Consider the following 16,626-nt stretch of genomic DNA (forward strand, 5'->3'; position numbering starts at 1 on the left):
TGTGGGTGGACACCCCATGCCAGTGGCTCTGAAGGTCACAGCTGCCCTCAGCTTCTATGCCTCTGGCTCCTTCCAGGGGTCAGTGGATGATTTTTGCGGTGTCTCCCAATCAGCTGTGCACATTTGTGTCAAGCAGGTTACAGACGCTCTGTTCAGCCATGCATTGACCTTCATTCACTACCGTTGGGACCAGGCAAGCCAGACACAGCGAGCCAGAGGCTTCGCGGCTATTATTGGCTTCCCCCGCATCCAGGGTGCAATAGACTGTACACATGTGGCCATCAAAGCACCAGCAGGTGAGCCCGGTGCCTTCGTCAACAGGGTTTCCACTCCATGTACGTGTAGATAGTATGTGATCACAGGATGCAGATTCTACAAGTCTGTGCAAGGCAGCTCTCACGATGCCTACATCCTCAGACACTCCCAGGTTCCGGGGCTCTTCAGTGCTCCAGCCTGGCTTGATGGATGGCTGCTGGGTGACAAGGGGTATCCCCTCAGAAGGTGGCTCATGACACCTCTCCGCCATCCAAGTACAGAAGCTGAGCAGTGGCATAATAGGAGCCATGCCTCCACAGGGGCTGTGGTGGAGAGAACCATTGGCCTTCTCAAGATGCGCTTCTGATGCCTGGAGTGCTCAAGGGGCGCACTCCGGTACCCCCCAGATCGTGTCACATGACCAATGCCAACATGGTACTCACCCTGCCAGAGCACAACAAGTCGTTGAAGCGCTTGTGACACTGGATCCAGGTGCGCTGCACCACGTCACGGGAGCTCACCACCTCCTCCCAGGCACGTTTCGTCATGTGGGGGGGCCTCCTCCCATCCTAGGGAACCAGCACCTCCCACCATGCTGCCGCCGCCTCGAGGAGGGCAGCAAGGCAGTCATCCATGAAACAAGGGGCACACGGCCTGGCCTGTCCCGCTGCCATACCTTCCAGCCTCGCCTGCTCTGCTGCCCTACCCTCCGGACTGGCCTGCTCACCAGGAGCCCTCTGGTAAGCCCTTCCACTTGACATTGAGCAGGCTTGCAAAGCCGCTATCCTCGGGAGTCGGGCCCGCCCGTGTAAAATGGCAACACGAACCTGATCGCGGGCAGCGATCGGGTCCACACCCGCCCACACGTGCCCGCTCCACCCCCACCCACCACCAGAAAATTCAGTCCATGGACTCATGAGTCCCACAATTACCATTCTGTATATACTGGCTGATAATTCCTACATTTGTTGACATTTCCAGGCTCAGGAGGAAAGAACATCCTTTGTAAATGTCCTTGCTTAGGATGGGAAAAGGGTCTGCACCACCCACCAACACCCCACCCTCCTCTCCGACCCCGCACCCTGCCCCCCAACAAAGGCCATGCATAACTCATAGGCCAGGCTGTAATTCTGGCTGGAATATCCTGGATGGGCCATGGATTTCTGGTCCAAGAATTTCACTATGGATGAGAAAATTTTTTAAACCATGTATGTAAAATCTATAATTACTACAGTATAAATTGCCAAAGAAAAAAAACTGCATGCAAAAGAAAGACAGAGAACATTATGGAGTTACAACCAGTTTTATTTCCAAGGATGAAAATGATAAATTCATGTCTGTTGGAGTGGTTGACTTTCTAGACAACAGCTCTATTTTCAGAACAGTGATACTGTCTATAGGCAGTGTCAACCCATAACAAGTGACTAGACAATGGAATGTTTGATACAATGACTGGAACAAATTAGAAGACATGAATGACAGGTTGAATCAGGTTCTAGCTAATGCCTGTAAGTGGCATTTCTCGAGGAAGCAGCACACCACCTCATGAGAAAATCTGGTACTGCAGTCATCGTGAGCAGCAGCAAACGTGTCCTTTATCAACTGAGCCAGCAAGATATTGGAAGCTCTGGAGAATATCCAGCACTTTCTCTGGCAAGCACTGATTCCCACACCACCTCTGGTATGTTATTCAAGCAAATAAGTCATTTGCTTCCTATATTTGATTTGCCTAATTTTAAAATATATTTTGAAGTATTTTATATATCAGTACAGAAACCAGGATCAAACAAATTTTCTCTGATTTCAAATAAGTTTACAATTTTGTTTTCTCTACACATTTGTTTCAAAATTCCAGATGTGGGGAATGGGTGGGAGGAGAATTTCACTGTTGCTGGAAAATATCTGGGAAAACAACAAGTACTTATTAGCAGCTGTTTTTATTTTTCAAATAATGCAGACTTATAGGCTTTGTTCAGCATTTGTAGTTTGCATGACAACTGATAAATAGTTATAAATGCCATAAATCAACCAATACCAGATCCCAGGTTACCAGACTGACAGTAAAGATACTGAATGAGAAGGGATTATTAAAGCAAATGATTCCCTGCTCAAAAAGGATGAGCTTGTTTTTGCACTTGGTCTTCAGGTTGCACAAAGTACCAATAAAGTCAAATCTCAGTGCAAACTTCATAATAATTAGACCAATGTACCGTAAATATTTTAAAGATCCATTTAATATACCAGTAGAATAATGAGCAGTGTTAATAAGAATAACCTATAGTCTAAATACTGTAGTTTTGAGATTAAAACAGAATAACCAAATGAATCATGGTGCAATTCTTTTACAATGAATATACTAGAGAACAATTAAAATCCTCACACAAGTCATTGGAAGTGGTTCCAACTGTATGGATAATTGAGTCATTTTTCTTCATTCCCTAATGGTGCATCAGAAGAATTCAGATACACATTGCTCGGAGTTTTCTGTTCATTAGTTTAAAGCAGTACGAGGTTGGAAAATGACCACTTTAGTCTCAACCCATGGTGACAGTGAGAAATATGTGGTATTGGTTGATCTCTAACAAATACCCAAAACTGCTCCACAGGGCAGAGATTTTGCACTTTATATGGTACAGTGTAGAAAATGCTTTCTAAAAATTACATTTTGCAACAGTAAACAAAAGTAAAATGAAATATGGCTAAGGCACTTAGCATTTCAAATTTTCAGCATGAGATATTAGAATTTATAGCCAGATCACTTGTAAAGAGAATAAAGTCTGAACTGAAAACAATTACAATGTTATTACTAAATAACTAACATTTATCTTGCCTAAAACATTAAATACATTGCATTTTGTATATAAATCTGTACAAAACATATGGTCATTTATTTTTGAGAATGGTACTTGTATCCACAAAACATATACAGGAATCAGGTGTTGTAGCTTTACAGATGTTTTAGTAGCAAGTATGATTTACAAGGGTTACCAGAGCTTATTATTAACTACAAAAAAAAATACACACACACAAACACACACGCGCACACACACACGCACAGGAAAAAAAATCATATGTTTTCTTCACTTGAGATTTTCAATAATTTACCTGCCCTTTGTTTAGTATTGGTTAGACCTGGGGGAGGATTCACAACATATTCATGTTATGTGCAAGACTTTTGGATTTGAATATAGATTAATTTACAGGCTGTGCTCTTTAAGAAACTATGCAGACAGTTCATTTGTCATACAGGTGTGTGCATTAATTTTGTACATATCAATATGCTCCTTAAATTATATGTTATCACAATTATGTAGAAAATCGTATTGTAACTTTTAGAAGAATAATTTGGCTCCACCAGTGACTCAGCAAAATTATTCAGTGAGCTGCTGGACAATATTTGTTCCAGATTTGATGCCATTTCCATGCTGCATTAACTGAACTCAGCAGGGAAAGTAGCGGGAGCTCTGAATTTGGCATCAGAGCCCCTGGATTTGGCAGTGGAAAGTGACCAGAGTTTCACTCTATATCCAGCAGCATCTGCTGGAAGTTCATTGGGTGATGGCTGAAGCAGGCTAAACTGTGGTGCCTCATCATTGAATAGCTTGCCAGCATAGAGGTTTAAACATGAAAAATGACTACCTCAACTATGTATAGTGCTTGGAATCAGAGCCAACGCCGACTCAATAGTTTCAACAGAGGACTGAGGGGTAAAAGTTGGTGAGGACAAAAAGTGAATTCATGTTCAAGGCAATTGAGGTAAATTTTCAAAGCAAAGTAATAATAAAATTAAAGTGCATCCATAAACTACTAGCATCCTTTAAAAAGAAAACTGCCAAGTAATGATTCTGTACTAAAATCCAATTTTGAACTACTCAAAATAATATACATCCTATGTTTTTGCAAATTTGAGTTACTCCCTTCTCATTACATGAAATTTTCCATTGGGTGTCCTCAAACGTTGAATAGATAATGTGAAGGTTATGATTGATTCAACTTATGAACAGTCTTCAGTAATTTTTGTTCTAGTTAGAACTTTCCTCTGGTGGCATTGTGTAAAGAAATTTCAAAGTTTTCTTTTAAATTGGTTCTTTATCAACAATTGCAAATACAGTGCATAGAACATTGACTAACTCAAGGTGCTAAGTACATGTAACCAAATTAGTTGAGGACAATAGCAGCAGCCAATACTGCATCATATGTTTCTATCATCTTATCATATGAATAGTGGAAACTGAGGCCATGGATGATACCATTTCAGACACATCTTCAGAAATCTAAACTTTAGAAGATTCCAGTTTTAATTAATGACCTGCTTTAAATGCACTTTTATTCTTCAGAGATTTAGTGGATTCACTTTCCGATAAGTTTCAATGAATAAACCAATTGACATACTCCTTAATTTGGCAAAAATCCAGGCTAAAGCTATTGACTATAATTTCTGTGGATGGCATGTTTTGAGAATTTAGTCACAATTAGGTTAAGGCCTTATCTGAATTCTTCTTTTACTTCAGAATTTCAGTCCAGAAGTCCTTCATCACAGAAAGAAAGTCTGGAAAAAGTAAGGTCATTGTATGGAAGAAGAGCTCCAGAATGCCACTTACTTCATTTATGAATACACAGATATACCCTGATGACGCTGGTTTGGGAAAGACACATAAAGGATAGCAGATGGAACACAGAATGTGACACAGTGAACCTTGAATATAAGTAAACACTAGATCATTAATTAGTGCACGTTTTCTGTCTGGAAATGGTAGAGAGCAATATGCAGTTGTTGATTAGCACTGTGTGGCAGGATCCCAGCAAGATCCCAACTTCTAATACAAACTGAATGTTGCCCATGTGTTGCATTGAGCAGGCAGCCATTGAAATTCAGGCTGACCCCAAGAAAATATAGTTCCAGCAATTTCTTTACGCTGCTGCTGTGAGATACACTTCATGTTGATCTAGGGCTCTAGAAATCCACCTGCCTATCATCTGACTCTACAATGGGATCTATACACATTTAATGAGGCCAGTCAAAACACCGTTTTTATTTGTATAGTCTTTGCTAAAATCTATAACTCAACCCTACATTAATTGAAACTTTTCACCTACATAATTATTATTATGTATAATTACATTAACCAAAAAATGGAGTTTGAAATTTCAAAAACACTTGACTTTGTAAATAGGTGACATTACACTTGTAAAATTTAATCTGTATTTTCTTTATAATGTCATTGCCAACTGGAATTCAAAAGGAAGTTATTAAGATGTAACCAGGTTAGCAAAAAGAATGATCTATTTTGATATCAGAGCTTGGCAACCATACACAACTCAGCAACTTCTCTGATTGCAGTGAAACATTAATCTTAGCGTTACAAAGTTAGTTCCTTTCATACATTTACACTACGTGTATTATTACTTTTAATTGTCCTTCCCTCCCCTTCCAAGTTTATGAACAGGAAGCAAGAGTAACGGAGTCTTGACTCAAATAAGGATAACTGTTCTGAATTTGCATTCCTGGTGTGGAGGTTTACTGACTGTCAACGTACATTGGAAGTCAAACTTCTTTGACTTTCCAACTGTTAAAATTAATATTTGGAAAAACTATACTGCCTGAATTCCCAGTAGATGCGCCTGTCAGCGTTAATTTGTGCGCCTTGGGTGCATATTTCTAAAATTATCCTTGTATTGTAGCTTTTATTACATCATGAAATCAGTCATCACTTTTTTCATTGAGAGTTATTACAATTCATTGAAAAATGTTGCTCACGTTATCTAAAGGGAGTTGTGAACACATGCATCTAACTGGTAATGACCATGCAATGATAGCTTAAGTTTTTAAGAAAGGAAAATAGGCAGAAACTAAGAATAAAAGGAAATATTTGTAAATTTAAAGAGATGAGCTCAGAAATTATGTTATTCAATATTAACATTGGAATGTTTCATGCGCTTTCATGAAATTACTTTGTGTGCTGTTTTAATAAACATTACCCATTTAAAATAAATAGGTTAAACGCCGGACAAGATAATTTCATACAAACATGGCCAGTGGTTTGATGCAATATTGCACAGTGTTATTTCTAGGATATGGTTTTCAGTGGAAAGGAACTGAAAACTATAAACAAGGGTTGATAATACAATCCCACTGGCATATTCTTATCAACACATGGGAAATTAGTCTGTTATAGTGGTAACAGCTTACAGGAATGCTTCCAAATCACTATCACATATAGCCAGAGACAACAATCAAGTCTCTGCTCATACTCCAAGTGGTAATATGACATGTTTTCGTTTGCTACACCTGGCATTAACGGCCTTAAAATGCAATTGATAGCTTTACAGCCCATTTAACACCCATGATGTGGCTGGTGTTGTTTTAAAAAGGTCTACCACTGGGCATCCACACTATCCACCTTTTTCATGCTCATTTAAATATGCAAATCTCAGTTGGAAATGGCTAAGCTTGTGCTGTGCATGCTCCAATCATTGCCAATGACGATAAAAGGGTTAGAGGCCAAGCCATGGCTCAGTGTAAAATTCAGGCCCTACAAAATCTGGGATTGGCTTCCTCAATCACCATCCTACCCAGCTGCTTGCTGGCCCAATGAATGAGGCCAGTGCCTCAAAATCATGACCAGTGCCTCAAAATCATGGCCAGTGCCTCAAAATCATGGCCAGTGCCTCAAAATCATGACCAGTGCCTCAAAATCATGACCAGTGCCTCAAAATCATGGTCAGTGTCTCAAAATGATGGCCAGTGCCTCAAAATCATGGCCAGTGCCTCAAAATCATGGCCAGTGCCTCAAAATCATGACCAGTGCCTCAAAATCATGGTCAGTGTCTCAAAATCATGGTCAGTGTCTCAAAATCATGGTCAGTGCCTCAAAATGATGGGTGACCTGTCACTGCAGGTTCTCTTGTCTGGCTGGCATGCCTCAAAGGTCAAAATTGGCTTCAGTAACTTTTGCGTCATTAGTAGCTGTACTCTGTGACATTAATACAAGACGGAAGAGTGAGCAGGGATATCTAGCAGCAGAATAGCAGTATTGCACTATAATTTTTCCAACTGATCATGAGGACTTTGAACATGAACACCTAATTATAGGTCATTTGAAAACCTACATCAAAATGCACAGCAGCTGTTTTAAAATAGAAAATGTTTTATTTTAGTTACAATATGCATGTGAGCCTATCCTAACTATTTTTCATCCTGTTTAAAACAACAAATACTTCATAGCAGTGTGTAATAAGAGACAACTTACTTCATTTTATCTTTTGCTTAAGCAAATTATGTTTATCACTATCTTGGTGTCAATTATTTCAAAGCTATTTAGGAGGCCTTCAAGTAACATAATAGCTTCACACAGTCTGTTAGTCTCAATCTATTGTATGTTACTTGCACTTTGTATTGCCTCTATTATTTTTCCAAATGAAACAATCGCAAATTTAATCAACACTTTTTTAAAAGTCATAGACATAAATTGTAGATATTGATGCGGGATTGGTGGATTGGTAGAGTCCTAGCGTATCACTGAGCATTTACTCTCACTCATATAACCAAATTGATAATCCCAAGCAGAGTAAACATGTATTTTCCTTAAAATAAATCAACAAGTGCTTCCTTATCCCTTGCCAGGTGACAGTTCTTAGTGATGTCCAGCTTCTGTTTCCGGTATGCAGTCATTAGGATATTGGGAAAGCATGTAGCCTGGTAAACAGATGCACTTAAATGATCCCTCTGTGTTCTCACAGCTTGCATTTCTGCAGAGTATGCTGTCACTCAGATCCTCACATTCATTAATATCTGAAATGCAGTAAACAGGAGAGAGTAATTTCAACTAATTGAAAAATCATTTGCACCTAAGAAATAACAGCAGGAGCAGACCATAAGGCCTCTCCAGCTTGCTCCACCATTCAATTAGATCATTGACTTTACCTCAACTCCACTTTCCTGCCTCACCTCTGTATTCCATAATTTTGTTGCGGCTATAATGTTTTAGTTACTATGGAGTGGCATTTTTATGGGCTGCACTTATTTTATATTCCATCAATTTCCCCCCTTTAGCTCCTGAAATATTGGGCACTTCCTGCTATGAGTATCCTTGGAGAGAGTGTTGTCTGCTATTTGACTTCAAGAACTGAACAGGTTAAGGTGTATCTTGTCCTCACCTCATACCCATATATGATCACGAGGAGAAAAACCCTGCATCCTCTCTAATCTAGGGATGCTGATGTCAATTCTCTCAACCCTATCGATACAGAGATTAACGGCTTCACACAGTCTATTAGTCACAACCAATTGTATGTTTCTTGCACTTTGTACTGCCTCTGTATTTTTTTCAATGCCGAGATTAATCAACAGTGTAACTCATTTTAACAATTAATTTGCTGGGTAATGCAGTGAGATAGACTCCTTTGACTTAGACGGTATGGGCTAAAATCTAATCTAGATAGATAATTAGGGTTTACTCTGATAGTTTCTAGTCAACTATAAAAACAGATATGCCAGCAGTGTTAGAACATAGGTTTACAACCCTTTTCAGCCCTGTACCACAAAAAAATTTCTTAGGCCCCATTTGTTCAGTGCAGCAGCTTCTTAATCCACTTAGCTTCTTTTTGCTCAGATTGTCACCTTCTGCAAGGGGACCCTACAGCTGAAGAAAACTGGATTCGCTCATGGGGTAGTGTTAGCAACGGTACTAACGAGAGAGCTAGTTCTATTTGGGAGGAATGATAAATCAGAAAGCAGAACTGATAAATACCATAGAGAATACCAACAGAAAGAGGTCAGGGGTAGCAGAGTAAGAAAGAAGGGGAAGTAGGAAGAAAATGATATACAGAAGCAAAAGTTCACTCACCTACACAAGTCATTTTTGTCATATCAAGCTCAAACCCATCAAAACAATCACAGGTGTATCCTTCCTCCACTCGAACACATCGCCCATTTTCACAGCCATTCAGAATTCCACACTCTTCTGCTTGTAAGCCTTCAAAACTACTGGAACGATCTGAGAAAATAAGATCAAATAGTGCCAACGAACATACAACTAGGATAGCTTCAGGCATTCCTAGTACAATCTTTGAACTGACAATACCAGCTCCCACTGAGTTCTGCCTTGCAATCCAGCCCAACTGCTGAATTCAGCTACAACATCCCATTGAGGCACTATGGCTATGTTCATTGACAAGAGATAGGACAAAAACCTGGCTGTTATATTTTGAAAAATCTGTAAAATATTTGAAATTGAGGAAACATTAACAGATTTAATAATTACAATTGTATGTTCTGTTCCCATTGTCACTTACATACCCTGTATATTTTGAGGGAACCATCTCCTAACTTTATGTCTGTCACTTCCTCTGTAGTTACCTGCTGCTTACTTCCTCATCCCAAACAGCTCATAACGCATTAAATTTAAATTTGGTCTACTTCACATTCGAAGGTCTTCCCCATCTGTATTACCCCAATTTTCCAACATTAAAATCTTCATGATGGTTGGTTTTATCTTTAGACTCTCTTTTCGCATCCATACTAGGACCACGGTTTGCCAATTGGCGCAGAAAAGTTACGAGACATGGGCCCAGATATTCTGCGAAGCGGCAGTCATCGTTGGATTGTCGCTATGCTCGAACTTTTCCATTCCCCAATATTGCTCCGCATTTCTTACTGGGTCTTCCGAGCCAGGCTTCTTTAGAAATGCGGAGCGCAGCATCCCTTGGAGAACTCCATCTCAGCTCTGTAGCATTGGTGGGTGGGGAGGATGGTGGGAGAAGGGAGAAGACAGGACACGTCCCCTTTTTATGGCACTAGCTGCTGTATGGAAGGCTCGAAGTTTGAACATTAGTGAGTGGGTGAGTGGATGAATGAGTGAATGGATAGGGTGGTAAGGTGGGTGAGGTGGTAGGTGGGTAGGGTGACAGGTCGGTAGGGTGCAAGGTGGGTAGACGATCTCGGGACTGGAAGATCTGAGCCAATATGTTTTCTCCATAATCAAACTATTTTCCATAATTGATAAAACAAATTGTCCTTTCCTGTTGGCATCTTTTATTCAATAATAATGGAACATTTGGAAATAACTAGTACTGAAAGGAGTATCTTGAATGTAATGTCCTTAGAAATAATGCTGATATAAAGGTTGAAAACAATTCTGAAAATTTTCCATGTAATGTTCCTGCTTTGACACAGTATGCTGATTGTATTATATCAAAGAAAACTGCAGCATTTATTTTTGTTGCATCCACTATATTAGAATACTTCTTTACATTGAGAAGAAATGTTAGTTTAAAGTGGCATCTAGTGGTAGAAAGAATGAATTACATCAAATAAATTGTTAAAGAACTTGGTGAGGGCGGGTCAGAAATTCGGAGTGAAGTTTTTTCTTTTCAAAGCATACCAATTTAGCAGGCATTAATCCCATTGCTAAACGTATTTCAAAAGTGTCTAAAGCAGAGATCAAAAACACGTGATTGTTCTTTGAGTATGTAATACATTTTTTATTCATTTACAGGATGTGGGTGCCACTGGCTAGGCCATCATTTATTGCCCATCCCTAATTGCCTTTGAGAAGTGATGGTAAGCTGCCTTCTTAAACCACTGCAGTCCACATGGTGTAGGTACACCCACAGTGCTGTTAAGGAGGGAGTTCCATGATTTTGACCCAGCGACAGTGAAGGAACGGTGATATATTCCCAAGTCAGGATGGTGAGTGGCTTGGAGGGGAACTTCCAGGTGGTGGTGTTCCCATCTATCTTCTGCCCTTGTCCTTCTAGATAGTAGCAGTTGTGGGTTTGGAAGGTGCTGTCAAAAGAGCCTTGGTGAATTCCTGCAGTGCATCTAGTAGATGGTGCACACTGCTGCCACTGTTCGTCGGGGGTGGAGGGAGTGAATGTTTGTGGAAGGGGTGCCAATCAAGCGGGCTGCTTTGTCCTGGAAGATGTCAAGCTTCTTGAGTGTTATTGGAGCTGCACTCATCCAAGCAAGTGGAGTGTATTCCATCACACTCCTGACTTGTGCCTTGTAGATGGTGGACAGGCTTTGGGGAGTCAGGAGGTGAGTTACTCGCCGCAGGATTCCTAGCCTCTGACCTTCTCTTGTAGCCACAGTCCAGTTCAATTTCTGGTCAATGTTAACCCCCAGGATGTTGATAGGGGCCTACTGCCTATTAAAGGAACTATTCTGAACATTCATAATTGATGGCAGGGCAGATGTCAGGCCAACATCACTCAGGATTCTTCAGTACTACCCACCTCACCCCACCCCACCCTAATGCACCAATGCTGCCAGTGAAAGGCTGTTTTAAAAAAGCCTTTCCTGTGGAGTTAGGATAAGCAGAATTGCCCCTCTGGTCTCCACAGCAATTCCAAAGACCCCTTCTGGTTTTCAGGATCCCCTCCAGAAAGTTTTCTTTCCCTGCAGCGCACCTCTAGATCTCTCCTAATCATCTTGCACCCCTTCCCAATTACCTTCCAACCCCTCCCAGCCTCTCCCTTCTACCACATCCCAATCACCTTTCTCTCCCTCCTGATCTTTTCCCCTTTTTCATACCACCTTCCTCCTCTCCCAATTGCCTTCCCCATCTTCCTATCACCTTCCCTACTCCCTAACCCCTTCACCCCTCTCTATCATCTTCTCCTCTCCCTAGCATCTTCTTATCGCCTCCCTTTCATCTTCCATTTCTCCCTATCATCTTCCCCCTCTCCCTATCACCTTCCCCCTCTCCCTATTATCTTCCCACTCCCTATCACCTCCCCCCTCTCCCTATCACCTCCCCTGTCTCCCTATCATCTTCCCTCTTCCTTTCACCTTCCCCCTCTGCCTATCACATTTCCCCTCTTGCTAACCCCTTCCCCCTCTCCTCAATGTTTTTCTCCTCTTTATCTTCTCCCTCTTTTTCTTTTTTGCCTTCTCCCCCCACAATCGCTTCCCCCTCCCCACTCCTGGTTGCCTCCCCACTTACCAGGAACACCTTGAGGGTTCCTGTCTATGTTGAAGTGGACCAAAGTTGATCTCCTGCTTCCTGGATGAACTGCACAAGGATGCACAACAGGCATTTGAGCTCACCCTTCTAAATGCTCGAGGCCCAATTTTGATGCGGCCATGGGCCTAACCTATTCTCAGGAAATGTGCCAGTGAATCTACGCCCAGCAAGATCCAACAAACACCAATGAAATGTCACAGGGGAATTTGTTTTAGCGGTTTTGGCTGATGGATAAATGTTAACCAGGACAACTGGAGAACTCTCCAGCTCTTCTTTGTATGGGATCTTTTAAGGACAGATAGTGTCTCGGTTGAAAACTGTAGCCAAGAGACCAATCTCTCAGAGAGTGAAACATTCCTGTAGTACTACACAGAAGCTTCATCCTATATTCTGTGCTCAAGTCTCTACAGCAGACCTACAGCTGTCTTTATGGTGCATCAGTAAATGTGAAGTCTGACGTTCAATTCGCAGTATGAGCTTTATTAGCTACCTCAGTCAGGGGAAAAGTTTGTCCAGTGGCCCCTTACAGGAAAAATACGCTGATGGAAGATAGGATTGGACTTAACTGGCTGTGTCCTTCATGCCCATCACCCTTGGTTTCTGGGACAGGGGCAAGATGTAAGAGAGCCTAGGGCACTGGGCAAAAGTACCTGAAGTTATTATTATTGCCAATGAATGACAGCTGCCTTTCAGAGCCAGTATGCCACAATAGCCATAATATATGCGATCACCTAATTTACCTTAACGTTGGAGCCTCATAAACTTAGCTTATAACATGGTCCCTGTTGACCATGTATGCGGAAGGTGTGTCCAAATGCAGCTTCTAGCTAACCTGATTTCGGAGCTGGAGCTGCGGATGGACTCATTGTGGAGCATCCGCGATGCTGAGCAAGTCGTGGATAGCACGTTTAGCGAGGTGGTCACACCGCAGGTGAAGATTACAAAGGCAGAAAGCGAATGGGTGACCATCAGGAACAGTAAAAGACTCAGAAAGATAGTGCAGGAGTCCCCTGTAGTCACCCCCCTCTCTAACAGATATACCGCTTTGGATACTGTTGGGGGAGATGGCCTCTCAGGGGAAAGCAGCAACAGCCAAGTTCACGGCACCGTGGGTGGCTCTGCTGCTCAGAGGGGCGGGAGGAAAAAAAGTGGCAGGGCTATAGTGATAGGGGATTCAATAGTTAGGGGCACAGACAGACACTTCTGTGGCCGCAAACGTGAATCAAGGATGGTATGTTGCCTCCCTGGTGCCAGGGTCCGGGATGTCACGGAACGGCTGCAGGACATTCTGGGGAGGGAAGGTAAGCAGCCAGTGGTCGTGGTACACATTGGTACCAATGACACAGGTAAACTAAGGGATGAGGACCTGCAAGCTCAGTACAGGGATTTAGGAGATAAATTAAAATGCAGGACCTCAAATGTAGTAATCTCAGGATTACTCCCAGTTCCATGTGCTAGCGAGAGCAGGAATAAGAGGATAGACCAAATGAACACATGGCTGGAGAGATGGTGTAGCCAGGAGGGATTCAGATTCTTGAGGCCCTGGGACCGGTTCTAGGGAAGGTGGGAATTGTACAAACCGGACGGGCTGCACCCAGGCAGAGCTGGGACCAGTGTCCTTGTGGGGGCTTTTGCTAGTTCTATTGGGGAGTATTTAAACTAGTGTGGCAGGGGGAATGGGATACCAGGAATAGGATCAGATAGGTCAGATTCAGATCAGAAAAATGGAGGTAGAAAATTAGCTAGGGACGTTGTGATAGACATGGAGTTACAGGAGAAGCAAAGTTTATAAAGCGTCCAGCAACGGAAATTGACGGGGTTAAACTGTTTATACTTCAATGCAAGGAGTATTACAAACAAGATAGATGAGTTAAGGGCACAGGTAGACACCTGGCAGCAGGATGTCATTGCTATAACAGAGACCTGGCGAAAGGAGGGGCAAAACTGGCAGCTAAATATCCCTGGGTATAGAGTCTTCAGACACGATAGAGTAGGAGATAAAAAAGGAGGGTGGGTAGCACTAATGGTTAAATAATCAATTCCAGTTTTGAGAAGGGATGATATACTAAATGGGTCAACAAACGAGGCTTTATGGATTGAGCTTAGAAATAAAAAAGGGGCAGTCACACTACTGGGAGTATACTACAGACCCCCAAATAGTGAAAGGGAGATAGAAGAACAAATATGTAGGCAAATTTCTGCTTGTAAGAACAAGAGGGCAATAATAGTAGGAGACTTCAACTATCCTAATATCAACTGGGATTCAAACAATATAAGGGGCACTGAGGGAGAAAAATTCATGCAGTGTGTCCAGGAAAATTTTTTCAACCAATTAGTGACAAGCCCAACGAGAGGAGATGCAATTCTAGACCTAGTCTTGGGGAACAAAGAAGGACAAGTGGGCGAAGTGACAGTTGGCGACCATATCGGGGACAGTGATCACAATTCAGTTAGATTTAGCATTACCATGGAAAAAGACAGAGATAAGGCAGGAGTAAAAGTCTTGAACTGGGGGAAGGCAAATTTTGCAGAAATGAGAAGGGACTTGGCTGAGGTGGACTGGACAGCACTGCTGGAGGATAAAACAGTGGAAAACCAGTGGGAAGCACTAAAAAGCGAGATCCCAATTGTACAAAGTAGACATGTCCCCTACAAAAATAAGAGTCGTACTGCCAAATCTAGACCTCCCTGGCTGTCTAGAGGAATGCAGAGGAAGATCAAACAGAAAAAGAAAGCGTACGATAGGCACAAAGGACTAAGCACTGCAGATAGCCTAAACGAATATAGGAAGTGCAGGGACGAAGTAAAAAAGGAAATAAGGAAATCAAAGAGAGAGCATGAAGAAAGATTAGCAAGTAAAGTTAAAGATAACCCAAAGATGTTTTACCAATATATTGATGCTAAAAGGTTAGTTAAGGAAAAAGTGCGACCTATCAGAGATGAAGATGGAAACTTGTGATTAGATGCAGAGGCTGTGGGAAGGGTTTTGAATGAATATTTTGTCTCTGTGTTTACAAAGGAAAGGGAAGATGTAGATATGGTAGTCAAGGAGGAACACTGTGAGATATTGGATGGGATAGTCATAAAGAGAGAGGAAGTACTCGAAAGGTTGAAATCCTTGAAAGTTGAAAAGTCGCCAGGGCCAGATGGATTGTTTCCGAAGCTGCGAAGGAAGTCAGGGAGGAAATAGCAGATGCTCTAAGGATGATTTTCCAATCTTCACTAGATACAGGGGAGGTACCGGAGGACTGGAGAAATGCAAATGTAGTTCCATTGTTTAAAAAGGGATCAAAGGAAATGCCAAACAATTATAGGCCAGTTAGTCTTACATCAGCAGTGAGCAAATTAGTAGAATCAATCCTGAGAGATAGGATTAACTGTCATGTGGAAAGGCATGGACTAGTCAGGGATGGTCAGCATGGATTTGTTAAAGGAAGGTCTTGCCTCACAAATTTGATTGAATTCTTTGAGGAAGTGACAAGAAGGGTTGATGAAGGTAGTGCAGTGGATGTTGTGTACATGGATTTTAGCAAGGCATTTGACAAGGTCCCACATGGCAGATTGGTCAGGAAAGTAAAAGCCCATTAGGGTAATGTGGCAAACTGGATAAAAGGTTGGCTTTGCGACAGGAAACAAAGGGTAATGGTCGATGGATGCCCTTGCGAATGGAAAGTTGTCTCAAGTGGTGTTCCACAGGGCTCGGTGTTGGGACCCTTGCTGTTTGGTTATATATTAACGATTTGGACGTGAACGTGGGGGGCACGTTTGGGAAATTTGCAGATGACACAAAGATTGGCCGAGTAGTGGATAGTGTAGAGGATAGCCATAATCTCCAAAACGATATAGATGGGTTGGTGGAGTGGGCGGTAAAGTGGCAGATGGATTTTAACATAGAGAAGTGTGAGGTCATACGTTTAGGGAGGTCAAACAGCTACAGGGATTACAAAATAAATGGGAATATACTAAGAGGGGTAGATGAAGTGAGGGATCTTGGCGTACAAGTACACAGGTCCCTGAAGGCAGCAGTTCAAGTAGACTAGGTTGTAAAGAAAGCATATGGAATGATCTCCTTCATTGGCAGAGGTATAGAATATAAACGTAAGGATATAATGTTGGAATTGTATAAAACACTGGTGAGGCCACAACTGGAGTATTGTGTGCAGTTCTGGTCACCACATGACAGGAAGGACGTAATTGCTCTGGAGAGAGAGCAAAGGAGGTTTACAAGAATGTTGCCAGGGTTAGAAAAGTGTAGCTACGAGGAGAGATTGGATAGGTTGGGGTTATTTTCCTTAGAACAAAGAAGGCTGAGAGGTGACTTGATTGAGGTGTACAAAATTATGAGGGGAATAGATGGAGTGGACAGGATAAAATTGTTTCCCTTGATGGAGAATTCTAGAACCAG

General features: G+C 41.9%; 1 protein-coding gene across 1 annotated transcript in view; it reads right to left on the reverse strand.

The window, feature by feature from the left end:
• Nucleotides 1-1,539: 1,539 nt before the first annotated feature.
• LOC144692949 (latent-transforming growth factor beta-binding protein 2-like) overlaps nt 1,540-16,626 on the reverse strand; it is a 662,780-nt gene continuing 647,693 nt past the window's right edge. Inside the window, exons 39-41 of the mRNA XM_078562124.1 lie at nt 9,102-9,251; nt 7,125-8,047; nt 1,540-6,904 (exon numbers count right to left, since the gene is read on the reverse strand). Coding sequence (XP_078418250.1) covers nt 7,890-8,047; nt 9,102-9,251 — 308 coding nt within the window. The 3' untranslated portion in view covers nt 1,540-6,904; nt 7,125-7,889. The remainder of the gene's footprint in view (nt 6,905-7,124; nt 8,048-9,101; nt 9,252-16,626) is intronic.

Source organism: Cetorhinus maximus, chromosome 18 (genome assembly GCF_964194155.1).
Source record: "Cetorhinus maximus chromosome 18, sCetMax3.hap1.1, whole genome shotgun sequence".
NCBI lineage: Eukaryota > Metazoa > Chordata > Chondrichthyes > Lamniformes > Cetorhinidae > Cetorhinus > Cetorhinus maximus.